Source organism: Grus americana, chromosome 1 (genome assembly GCF_028858705.1).
Source record: "Grus americana isolate bGruAme1 chromosome 1, bGruAme1.mat, whole genome shotgun sequence".
Classification (NCBI taxonomy): domain Eukaryota; kingdom Metazoa; phylum Chordata; class Aves; order Gruiformes; family Gruidae; genus Grus; species Grus americana.
Genome location: NC_072852.1, coordinates 209,898,802 through 209,911,912, shown reverse-complemented (window position 1 = coordinate 209,911,912; position 13,111 = coordinate 209,898,802). Strand labels below are relative to the sequence as shown.

General features: G+C 37.7%; 1 protein-coding gene across 2 annotated transcripts in view; it reads left to right on the top strand.

Annotated features, from left to right (window-relative positions):
* Positions 1-13,111, top strand: part of LOC129208627 (putative N-acetylated-alpha-linked acidic dipeptidase) — a 28,549-nt gene that overhangs the window by 10,935 nt on the left and 4,503 nt on the right. The window contains exons 7-16 of one of the 2 annotated variants that reach the window (XR_008577867.1): positions 908-1,001; positions 3,274-3,372; positions 4,471-4,556; positions 5,570-5,689; positions 7,076-7,158; positions 7,452-7,515; positions 8,056-8,123; positions 10,111-10,202; positions 11,023-11,113; positions 11,887-11,997. Coding sequence is in view for 1 of the 2 variants with exons in the window: in XM_054831661.1 (XP_054687636.1) it covers positions 908-1,001; positions 3,274-3,372; positions 4,471-4,556; positions 5,570-5,689; positions 7,076-7,158; positions 7,452-7,515; positions 8,056-8,123; positions 10,111-10,202; positions 11,023-11,113; positions 11,887-12,151 (1,062 nt within the window). In the remaining variant the exon portion in view is untranslated. Of the gene's footprint in view, positions 1-907; positions 1,002-3,273; positions 3,373-4,470; positions 4,557-5,569; positions 5,690-7,075; positions 7,159-7,451; positions 7,516-8,055; positions 8,124-10,110; positions 10,203-11,022; positions 11,114-11,886; positions 12,152-13,111 lie in introns of both variants that reach the window. The other variant, XM_054831661.1, reaches the window with a different exon arrangement.

The window sequence follows — 13,111 nt, the reverse complement described above, 5'->3', positions numbered from 1 at the left end:
ACCTTATGCTTCCTCAGCTGCTTATTTGAGCTCTGCCTAAGCTGTTTCATTTAGCACCTAACTCAGACCATTTTGACTGAAATGTTAAGAACCATTCATGTCAGCACTGGAGCCAGCATATCTGAGGGAGGCAGTCACCTCAAGAAGAGTAGTCCCTGAGTGATGGGGAAAGTTGCCTCTAGTCAGCACAAATTGAGCTGGAAGAGGATACGTGTTCACAGCGACAGCATGGCAGGAGCAGACCATGAGGAAGATTTCTGGTTCCCCATGCTAGAATCAGTGGTCTCATAGATGAATCCCTGTCTGCTTCCCTCAACAAGGGTCCCTGTGAATGTTGTATTAAAGAGGAAACTATTCCATACCTGCTGGCTTGCAAACATCAAATTTTGTCCACATTGTGAAAATTACGATTCTCATTTGTAAAAAACAGAGGATGATTTTTATTTGAGATTTGTCAGAACAAAACCTAGACTTCATTTTGTTCATGAAAATGGCAAAACAGAATATTCAGTAGCCCAGTCTATAAGATTTTATCTGCATCTTTTTTAGTTCCAAACATCAGACTATGGGCTCCCTCTTTGCTCTTTATCTGTGGCTTAGTCTGAAGTCATTTCCCATGGAGAGAAATATTTCTATCTAAAAGCATTTCAATACAAAAAATTAACAATTTTAAATTTTCCAGCCAGCTCTAAATGCATGACTACAGACACTATGGGGGAACCTTTGTTAGTGTCTCTCTGAAAACATGTTGGTAAATCAAGAAGAATGAAATCGCTGAAGAAATGTCAGCCCAACTTTGAGAAAAGTGAGATGTATATCCCTGACTCCAGTGTTAGGACTGTGCTATGAACTGTACAGATTCCTTCTGAGAGTTGTAAATATGAAAATATCTGCCTTTTGCTTTCAGAATACACCTACCGATTAGACAAAGCCAGTGGTGTAGGTCTCCCCAAAATTCCGGTTCATCCCATTGGCTATCATGATGCTGAGTCATTACTGCGGTAAGTGTATGGGAGACATGAGGAATTTTAAGCAGGCTGTTTTTTGAAAGTTATGAGAGTATTTGAAAAGAAAGGGAAAAGACTTTTGCCCTGTGCTTCTACTGTAGCTCGTGAGGTAGTCTATGTTTGTTTGTCATTAGGTTCCCTGTAGGAGGAAAGCGTGTTATCTGTTACTATGTATGAGATATGTGCAGAGTGATCTGGAAAGGATCATTTGTGATATATCATGATCAGTGAAGTATACCAAAATTATAAAGTGCCTCTCAGTTTGAATAAAGGCAAAAATTTTTGAGGATGGCATGATACCTGTCTTATGAAGAAGACCACAAATGAAGTCATTTGACTGAAATGTTAAGAACCATTCATGTCAGCACTTGAGCCAGCATATCTGAGGGAGGCAGTCACCTCAAGAAGAGTGGTCCCTGAGTGATGGGGAAGTTTGCCTCTAGTCAGCACAAATTGAGCTGGAAGAAGTCATTCATTTGTCCAGGGAAATACTTGCCATGCATGTTTGATGGGACAGTGTCTGTACTGTCCTCTGTTAAATGAAGGCATGTGCTTTCTCTCATCAGGTGTATTATGTTGCACAAAAATAAAATTATGCTAGCGAACTAATTATTAGACATTTACGTGTAAGCAAGTATGCTTACTAAATATGCAAGTGACGTGAAGACAGGCTACCAGCTTGCCAGAGGACAGTATTAAAATTCATGATTATCTTAACAAATCAAGTGAGTTCTCTGAAAAAACTAAGATGTGATTGAGTTGGCAAGTGTATCATTCCCCTAAAAATGTAGCAGTAATCATGTGTATCAGCTGTTGGGATACTGAGCAGGAAATGCCGGGGTTGGCAATAGTACCATGGCTAAGTGTTTAGGGCAAGAAGTGGACATAATCTTGCATGTGTATTTGTACAGGAATTTTACCTCTAAATTACATGAGCAATCATTCTGCTCTGTTTGATGCCTCTGTTTGAATATTGAGTAAAAAACAAAAAAAAATTTCTGTCTTGGTTCTCTATGCAGGTTTCCTGTGAAGTATTGAAGCCATTTATTTTTATATGAGGCAGAATTTTACTGTCTTTGGTGTTTTTGCATACCTGATGTTCATTAAAAGTGTTCTAGTGTTTTTCCTGTTTCCTTCCAAACTTCTGTGGTCTAATGTATCTCCAGATTGTCTTTTCTTTAAAACTTTAGTCATCACTGTTATGAGGATAACAGGTCATAATGATAAAGGTATAGGTTAAAAGCCCTCTTTTTTCCATTGCCAACTATTAGAGGTGATTAATATGTATAAATATGATGTAGCAAGATATTTCTCTTCAATAAGTTGTAAATAAATCTAGAACTTGGTTTTAATAATTATGAATGAAATCTAAATCCTCTAAAAATACTGGGTCCTTGTGTTCACTTTTGGCTTGAGAAGTCATAACTTCTAGTTATTCCGACTATCATATTTTTATATAAAAATATACCGAGGACTTGAAGACATGCTGAAGTGCTCTGCAGAATAAAGCTTGACTGAAGTATGCATGTAAAGAACATGCTTTCATTTACAATAAATCTGTTTTACCTAATAAAAACTAGACCATCCAGCATACTTTTTCATACTTTTTTTATGTTTCTCACAAGTTCATGTCAAAAATATAAATCCTTTAGAATAGGTGAATAATTATGGGTGATTGTGATCCACTGAATTACTGCATTTCCAGTTGTGTTACCTGAGAAAAAATATCTCACCTTTGACAATGGAACAAGAACACGTGACTTGGACTGATCACGTTTCTCTAATTTTAGACATCTTTGAACACATCAACTCTGTCTATGCTACCAGATTAAACAGTGTCCAGGGACAGGCACTGGAAGACAACTGTCTGTGCTGTTAAACTGTTAGAATGGTCCAAGTTACTCTGCTAATTCAAATGCAAATATAGTTCAAGGCAGTAGAAAGTTCCAGGGACCATTTTACAAGAGGCAGTTTGTATGCAAAACCTTCAGAGGCCAACACTGTTTTCCATGATAGCTGTAGGCTATTTCAAGCTGATCTCAATGCCCAGGACTATTCCTCTGTATTAATTTACTAGTATTAATGTAGCTAAAAAGACAGATTATTCTTCTGTGGAAGCTTGTAGTATGAATTGTCTAAGACAAAGACCATCACTGTGGTCTTTGTGCATGGGACCTAACAAAGTGTGGTTCTTGGTTCCTCATTTGTGTTTGGTGCTATTTTAAAATGTCTGTAACTAATAATGATTTTTTTTTCCTCATAATAGTAATATGGGAGGATACGCACCACCGCATAGTAGCTGGAAAGGAAATTTGAATGTGTCTTACAATGTTGGTCCTGGTTTCACAACAAATTATTCTACAAGGTCAGTTTTGGTTTGTAAGGAAAGCATGCTTGGAATCAGAGAAAAACAGGTAGAGCAATAGAATTTGACCAAAAGTAGAGTAGTTGGGGTTATTTGCATCATTCCTTTGATTGTGACCATTTCCTGGGCTGAAATGCGGTCGGTGCAAAGCTTCAGTATATTTACATCTTGATTGGATGGATGTGACTGAATTGTTTTAGTTTCCAGCTAGTCTTGAAACACTTTCATTTGAAAGGCATCTAGCCTTTGATAAACTATTGATGAGACTGATTATTTTTTTGAGAACTGAATTTGTTGTCTCTTTTAAATTCAGGTGGGTCCAGCTTCTGGTCTTATCTATTGCCTTATATGAAACAGTATCAACCTACAAGTCCGGTTCTCCAGGAAAAAAGCTTTAACTACAATGTCATTTTTATTGCTTCAGTTGTTTTAAAACTGATTAGTAATTTCAGGTTAGGACTAAAGTCCAGGTGTTTCAATATTGGCTGAGCTATTGTACTGACTTCATGTGAACCATTTGACGTTTTCCCTATGTCTTAGTCATACCACATGAAAAATTCTTTCTGAAAAATATACAGACAACCCTTGAGGATGAGTTGTTGCACCTCCAGCTGTGTTGTAGATAAACAAAGTCTTCTGATGCAGTTCAGGCTGTCTGATTTTCTGCTGCCTGAAGTGCCACATCAGTATTGATTATGCTGGAGTCAGTTCTGATTTGCACCAACCTCTAAATGATTAGAACCATTTACCTTTTTAACATTAGATGGTTTTCATTTTTCTTTCGCTCTTTTAAATTTAAAAATTTGCTAGCAAAAAATCTTTGAATTTGAAATTCTGAGCCTGTTACCAGTATAAATCTTATTGACATCAATAACAGTAAATAGCTTTCAAGGGCTAAATGCTCTTCTCAGTTGCAAAAGTGTAAAACCAGAAAAAACTACACAGAAATCGTTTCAGATTTACTTTGGTTTAATGGAGGGTAAATTTGGCCAAAACGCTTTCCTTACAATTTATATTGTACACTTTTGCAAGGTGTCAACATGTTTTAGTATCTAATCTAATGGATTTTCTCTTTGGATTTTCTTTCCAATACACCAGACAGGTGAAAATGCACATTCATAGCCACAACGAAATAACAAGGATTTACAATGTGATTGGTACCATCAGAGGCACAGCGGAACCAGGTAAAGTCATTTGTCTTCACTGCAATGGGAGCGTGCAGTGACCTCTGTATGCACTTCACAGTTACAAGGGGGAAATGAGGAACATAGTTTTCTCTGAAATATTGCACGACATGATCATTGGTGTTGAAATATTTATTGCACCAGCTTTCGTATGGTTCAGGGTATGTCAGCACTTTCACTGTAAATGCTGATTTTCAAGAGGGGGTCATAACCAAGACAAAAATATTTGTCTTCAAGCAAGTAACTTTGCAATTGGAAGAATATTAAGTGGATATTCTTCCCTACTAACACAGGAATGGATTTTGCATTCCATCTGAAGACACTGTATCCACCACTTTTTTTGGGCTTTTTTTGGTTGTCTTTGTTTTCTTGGCTGTCTTACAGTGTCTTGTAACCAGTGTGATTTTAGACTCTTAAAAACCAAATATATAGACAACCCTAGGATGATGATAAGATCATTTAACTTGTAACTGCAGCACTTCCCTGTTGCCTGAAACACAACTGTTAACCATCTTATAGTAGTACAGAGATCTAGTCTGACTTTGATCTTATTAATCACATCTCTGTCATGATTTGGACAGCCCTTTTTAGGATTGACTATATATATTTTCAGAGAAATACCACAGTCAGCACACCTTAATGTTGGCGTGTTGTACAAATATAATTAGTGGATCAGCTTTACCATGAAACTATTGCAAAATATGGAAAGATGCTTCTATCTTCAGTGGAAAGCTGCAGTATTTCTAATAATAGAAGTCACATTGTGGAATTAAGGAGGTTTTAAGTCTTATGGGATCAAGTTATTGTGTTTGACAAATTCTTTACCACTGGCTGAAACTGCAGAAAAATGTCTTTGGAGACTTAAAATGTCTTTTGTTTTCTGTTGTGTATATTATAAACTATTAGGCTTTGTTGCCTGATACCTACATGGAAAATTAGAAAGGACTTCCAATTAACATCTCTAGGGAAGGAAAAAGATTTTCTAAGTAAACCTCCATAATTAATTTCTCTAGACAGATATGTCATCCTGGGAGGCCACCGCGACTCGTGGGTATTTGGTGGCATTGATCCTCAGAGTGGGGCAGCTGTTGTTCATGAGATTGTGAGAAGCTTTGGAAAACTGAAAAAGAAAGGTAATGTAATGAAAGAATAAAGCACACTAAAATCACTGCTCTCAGCAGGGACCATTGATTTCTCGGGGATTTAAGCATATGCTTAGAATTAAACACGTGTATCTCGCTGATTTCTCGAATAAGCACACTGCTCTGCAGCTGTTAACTAGTTCCAGTTACAACCTCGGTATATGTGAGGTACTTCTACTCAAGAGAAAGTACACCTAAAGGAAAACAAAACACAAACTGGGGGATACTGAAATGAATATGACATTTAGGTATAATTGATTACTGTGTATTTGAGGCTGATCAGACTGAATGTTTCAGTGGTCCTATAAAATTGATACAGTGATGGACTGATCAAGGCTTCATCAGGGCAACATCGAGAGCCTTCTTAGCACGTGACTGTAGTTTGGAGATGGACTAAAGAATAAAGAAAGCAGAGAATGATCTGTGCAAACATCGTAAGAGGTAGTGGTTAAAAATACCTCATGCCAAGTTACATTAGAATAGGAACAAATGTCAACTGTACCAAGTTTCTGCTGCTGTCAGAGCAAATGCTATCTTCCTATCTGACATCCCATGGAAAGAAGCTCTGACATGACTCAAATACTGTGCTAGAGGAGCTTTCTTTGCCTACCCATTACACGTAAAAGCTATTGACATTTAGTCATTTTGTTTTCTTTCCATTCCCTCCAAGTTATTGGATATCAGGGGAAACTGTCTTTGGAATGCAAGCTGGGGAAAAAAAAAAAAAAGTTAAAAATAAAGGGAGCAAAAGATGAAGAGGTTCCAGTAGGCTCAAAGAAAACTTTGAGCAAAGGTACAGAGGCAGGACAATACACCCCTTCCATTTGGCCTGGGTTTAAATCGAATGCAGAACTTCAAGTGAAAGGTCTTTGTTTTGAAGGTGATCTGAAGAGTTACAAGGAATTCCTTAGATTTTGAAATGCAGCATTTGGGAGACAGGTCAAAGAAATTCATGGTATGAAAACATACCAAACATTTTTCTGTCAAAGTAGACGCTGGTATACAATGTGTACTAAATTGAACAGTGCAAAAAGAGTAGAAAAGCTTTCTTTCAAGAATTTGTGCACAATCACACTAGTTTTCCTTGTTCAGAGTTTTAAATTTTAGAAAATTTTCTTGCAATTAAAGCTGAGGGAAGAAAAAGAATACATCATTTGGCACAATATTGACGCAGAAGTGAGATTGCTACAAAATTAGCAAACCATTATTAGATTAGGTTAATAAAGAAGCTGGTGTTAAAGTTCCTTAAACACACCTCTTTCTCACAGATCAGAATAAAAGATGAGGCCCCAAAAAATGACATTCGTTTCATGTTAGTTACCATGTAACAAGTAGTCTTTATTTCTGTAATACAATTTTCATGGTGTTTTATTGCAGGATGGAGGCCAAGGAGAACAGTGATATTTGCAAGCTGGGATGCAGAGGAATTTGGCTTGTTGGGATCGACAGAGTGGGCTGAGGTAAAACAATAGCGTTGAAAGAGAAATTTGCACAGTGGCAGATCTTTGAGAAATCTGTACTAGAAAGTAACACTTCGTCCTTCCCTCCTTCCCTCTCTTCCTCCCTCCCTCTTCCTTAGACACACACACACACACTCACACTCTCTTAAGTTTCCTTTTGAACTACCAAGAATATATGGCTCCTTGCAGTATATAATGTCTTTCCCTGAAGAGCTGTTACTTATGTGGATAGGAAAATAGTTCTGAGGAAAAAACAGTTCATGAGTATTTTCTTCCTCTTTTCCTTCTCATAGGAAAATGCCAAAGTATTGCAAGCACGGGGAGTGGCGTATATCAATGCAGATTCCTCCATCGAAGGTACATAGTTCTGACTTGTGTTTTACAAGAATAGTGATGGTGTACACAGATGACTGGGAGGCATTTTGGCTTGGAGATCCATGAAAGCTTCAGTGTGATAATTTTGTTGCATCAATTCAGGAGTAGATATGGAGGGAAGCTGTGACACAGAATCATAAAGTATCATTCAGATATTCCTATTGCTTCAGGGAAGAAGTCCATTACAGTAGCTACACTATTTGGGAAGTCATGGGGAGGGACAAGAAGTCAGCAGCTCTACAGCAACTCTTTAGAATCAGCTTCTCCTCTTACAATGTGTGTAATAAACACAGAGACATAAGGAAAGCTCTTAAGAGTTGCTTCAAAAGCTGGGCTGTGATTCATCCTAACCGATACAAAGACAAGATCACAGGAGAACTCTTCTACAGGGAGAATCAGCTTGGTCCTTGTAGAGAGTGTAGCGCTCTAGTCCCTTTCTTATTAACAAATTATGGCACAAGGTTTCAGCTGAGTAGAATTTGCTTCTTCAAATAAAAAGTTTTAGTTTTTCCTGTTTTTCAGGAAACTACACACTACGAGTGGATTGCACACCACTGATGTACAGACTGGTGTACAGTCTGACTAAAGAGGTAATACTGCTCGAAATTTTTAGCCAGCATGTTCAGTGCTCACTTACTGGATGGGTCTGTGTGTAAAAGTACAGTGTCAGGTGTTTCTTTTCTGACAGTAGTACCCAATAAGTCAATAGCTAAGTAACTGGAGCTTTTTACTAGGAGTGGCAAAGGGATTTCAAGTTTATACCTTTAAATTATTAGCTATTCAGGATTATGGGATTAGAGGATTTTTCCTCCTGTAAAAGTATTCCTTCTAAGAACAAAATAATAAAAAAATGCCATGACCTAGAGGACAGAAACCAGACCAACTACTAGCGTGCCCGTGGTAGTGGGAGACTCTGATTCCCTTTAGCAGGGGAAGAAATTAGGCTTGCTACAGTGTTGTGTTTAGCATGATGTGACAGGTTTGGTCAATGTGCTCAGCTTCAGTGTATTCTGTTAGATGTTAATTAGCTCTGACCATGATGCTCTCACACATATTTGTGTGACACACAAAATTAAAAGGTAGGGACCTTTCTCAGGAAATAGACTCACCATCTTAGATGTAAGATGTTCCTTGCTTTGAGAGGGAGTCTTAGAGGCTGGCACCAAGGGCTTTTTGTTTGCTTTTTTTCTGTTCATCTGTATTAAAGCATGAACTTTTAATTAGTTGTCTTTGTGTGCGTTTTATATACATATATATAATGTGCATTCAACTACTGTATATATTCAATAAATCTACTGTATCTGTCTTCATGTGCTGTATATATTCAGTCATGTGTCTTTTCCAGGGTCGATAATTTGTTATCTCTTGGAAGCTGGCATTAGACTGGTACAAAAGTAAAGGAAGTGTAGTAATTCAGTATAATCATTTTCTAGCGATTGAAAGATAACAAATAAAATTTAACTCTGTTAAAATTAGGTGCCCAGATAAAGATATTTCTGTCCTGAACTACAAAACAGCTGATCACCTGCAGTTGCCATGGTAACCTGTGCTAAGTGTAGGTGTTCAGAACAGTCAGAAAATCAGGTCAGAAAAGTCTCAGTTTGGGCACCAAGAGCTGATGTTAAAATGTTGACCTAAATACCAGTCAACATGGTTGTGTAACTCTTCCTCGAGCTGGGAAGCAGCAACAAAGGCTGATGAATGCATGTAACCACAGCTTGTTGGTAGCTGATGTCTGAAGAGAATGCTGATCAGGAAGCAGGTCCTGTGTGATCCCATCCAAAGTTAATCTGTGGCAAAAAGTGTTAATGCTATTGTATGAACAATTAGCTTCATAACCAAAAGCCCAAATATATTAGTTTTATTTTGATTCCCATGGTGGACTAATTGTTAGATTTAGATATTAATAATAGAATAGATATTAATAATTTTTAATAGATTAAAGATAATAAAACCTCAGCAGCCTACCAATAAAAAGGAAAGATGAAAAAATACCCACAGTGTTTAACCTGCTCAGTAATCTGGAAAGTAGTGATAGGAATGAACTTTAGGGTGATCATGATTTGTATACCTCTGTAGCAGCTATGATGACATAAACACCAACTATTATACACTTTGCCCTTCTAAGGTTACTGCTGCATCCATGAAAATAATTTTTGTGAACTAAAACAAGGTAGAAACAGTTTTGAATTAAACCAAGACAAAACTGAAATTTCCTTCCAAAGTGAAACAAAAAGTTTTGGTTTTGTGAGGGATTTTTATGTTGAATATTTAAATGAAATGAATGAAAATCTCATAAAGAAATTTCAGAATGTAAAAATTGTCTTAAAATGTTTTGCTTTCCATGTGTTTTCTTCTGTCTAAAATTACCTATTTTTAGCAAATAAACTACTCCTCTGGAAAATGCTATGCATTTGAAATGTTAAAATGGAAAACCAGAAAGATTGAGGGACTTAAGACTGTGACTTATTCATTGTCCTAAGCCATAGGCTTAACGTGATGACAGCTTGTAGATTTGTTTCTTGGTAACATTTAAAATTGTACCCTTTGTCTTTTTTTACAATATATTTTTTCTAGATACCAAGTCCTGATGAGGGGTTTGAAGGAAAATCTCTTTATGAGAGCTGGTATAAAAAAAATCCATCAAGAGAATATAAAGAGGTTCCCAGGTCAGTGACAAAAGAAAATAAACTATATACCAAAAGTTATTATGACTTGTAGAGCGTGGGTTTTAAAGAAATACCCACTTGAAAAACTGAGCGCTTAAAAGAAATGGTGTGATTCTAGGCTGGTATAAATTTCAGAGTTTTATTGATTGCATCTGATACACTATTGTGCAAGAGTTTTGTGTACTTGCCTTTGTAGCATGAACAGGAGGCTTTATATCTGAAAAGTAGAGTGTTTGTGTAGTTCATAGAGATTCAGACAAATAAAGGTTGTATGCGTAAGTCAGCAACAGGCATACAAGATGCTAACACAGCAGCTTTCCCTTGCACTTGCTTCCAGTCTCCTGGAAGGCCTCTGAGTTTGTGTGACTGGGAAGCACAGGAGGAAAGATTTTACAACACTGTCCTTCAAATTTACCAGGGTTTCTCTATAGAATCTCAAAGACCAATTCTGTTTCATGGAGTCGTGCTGGTACTGTTGTGATTTCTCTGAGTTGAGAGCTTGGGATAGTGGAAGTTCAGCAGGAGGAAGGTCATTGGGTCTTCTCAATGATTAAAGACAGTGAGTTAAATTCTCCCCGAGAGTTTAATTTCTCTGACCCTCAGAATGATGACTCTGCTCCTCCGAGAATGCAATTGATGAGGTGCATGTAACGTAGGGGTCACGGGCAATTCATGGTATATTGACAGAAAGAGCACACTAGGGAAAGACTGCATAGTGACTGCAACTGCGGAATAAATAATTGCCACAGTACTTGGAAGCAAACTATAATTATACTTTAAGTATTATCACTCAAGGCATTTTCCTGTTTCTTGTTAAAAGAATAAATAAACTGGGTTCTGGCAATGACTTTGAAGTCTTTTTTCAACGTCTTGGCATCGCTTCAGGCAGAGCACGTTACAGTAAAAATTGGGTAAGTTTATGTCTTTGTAATTTTGTCTCGCCTGTAACTGCCTGAATAATATCACCTGTAACTGAGCCATTTAGACTGCCAGCTTTTTGGAGTAGTTCAGTTTAGTATGTCAGAGTGGAGTCCCAGTTCATTACTAGAACTCTATGTGCTACTACAACACAAGTATTTAATAAATAGGAATGGTCCAGTTGGTGTCAGTCAGACAAAAGGACCTTTGCTTAGGGTAAATTGATGTGCTCAAAATTACCTTTGGTTGATGAAGGTTTATGAATGGTTTATGATGACTTTTGAATGAATTGTAATCACTTAGGAAGCTTTGAATTCAAAATAGTTCATGTTATATGGAAAATATGGGTTTGACTCTGGAGCATACTGTGAGATGACACTAACTGAGAAATGTTCAAGGAGCAATCTGTTCAATGTGGTCTTTTCCTCTGAAAAAACACAAACAGAAATGAAAGCAAAGAGAAGAAGGGCAACGTCACCTTAATTTAGCCAACTAAAAGTAATGTTTCTGTTCTTAGCTACCTTCTTTAGGCTCTGTACATTGTCAGTGGTGAGACATCTCCAAATGACCATTCATCTCATCATAGGTTGATGTCTAAGAGAGCCATCACTGAGCAGTTCTTCTCATTCGACTGCCTGTAGAGGCTACATAGGGTTAGTGTGACCTCAAAACTTTACAGTGCCTGGAATCCCACAGCAAAGGTTTTCAAGCAGAGCTGAAGTATCCACAGCTGAATAATGTTTTTGTTTGGGTTTGTTTGTTCCAGAATATAGAAAAATATAGCAGCTATCCAGTTTACCACAGTGTGTATGAAACCTATGAAATTGTGGAGAAGTTTTATGATCCCACTTTCAAGAATCATCTGACAGTAGCTCAGGTACGGGGAGGGCTAGTGTTTGAATTGGCCAACTCCATTGTGCTTCCTTTCGACTGTAGAGATTATGCATCAGCTGTGAGCAACTATGCTCACATCATCTATAATTTGTCAAGGAATCATGAAGAGGAACTGGCAACATACAATGTATCCTTTGGTACGTACTGTCTTTCATGACATTCTTCATCTCTTAATACTAGCAGTGCCTTATCTTAATGTATGTCTTAGTCATGGCCTGGTACTTACCTTGTGCTTTATGAACAGTAAATAAAACAAGAGCCACACCTTCCAATAATTTGAAATTTGAATATTTTGTCACTAATATGCCTGTGTAGAGACTATGCCACTGCCAAGTAGAGCTAACACTTACAGTCACAAGTTCTTTGACCTGTTCATGGTTCACCAATGTTGGCAACAAGATATCTTTGTCTTGATCCCTAAAAAAAAAAAATCACACTGCTTTGCAGCTTATGGTGTTGGATGATTCTCTGTCTGACACCGATCATAAGATAATTTTGGCTAGAAGGAACCTCAGGAGGTCTCTAGGTCAACCTGCTCAAGGCAGGGTCAGCTCTGAGGTCATTGCTCAGTGCTTTATCCCAGCTGGTCTCGAAAACCTCTCAGGACAGAGACTACAGAACCTCTCTGGACCACAGTGCTTGACTGTCCTCAGGGTAAAAAGATTCTCCTTAGAGCCAGTCACAACTTCTCTTGTTTAGTTTATGGACACATGATGGCTAGTGCAAGCACCATGAGAAGTTTGCCTTGGGGCTTGTTCAGGCAGGAGTGCTTCATCCCTATGCTACAACACGGATCTTGTGCTGGCATGTGAAATTTTATTTCAAGTTAGGGATTCACAATATGCCTCCTGCCTGAGAAGCCTTTATTTTATTGGCAACATTGTATAGTATTCAGTTTAGGGCTTGGCTGCTACTGACCAATACCTGGTATGTGCGCACACACGCACATATACTCTCAGTCTTTCTCAAAGCTCTGTATGTGTTGGAGGGACTTACCAGTAAAACACAAGTTGTTGGGATTTGTAAAATCCCAGACCTACCTAAATAGTCTGGTTCTGGCAATCCATGCTCCAGTTTTTGGTATTTCTGTACATTGT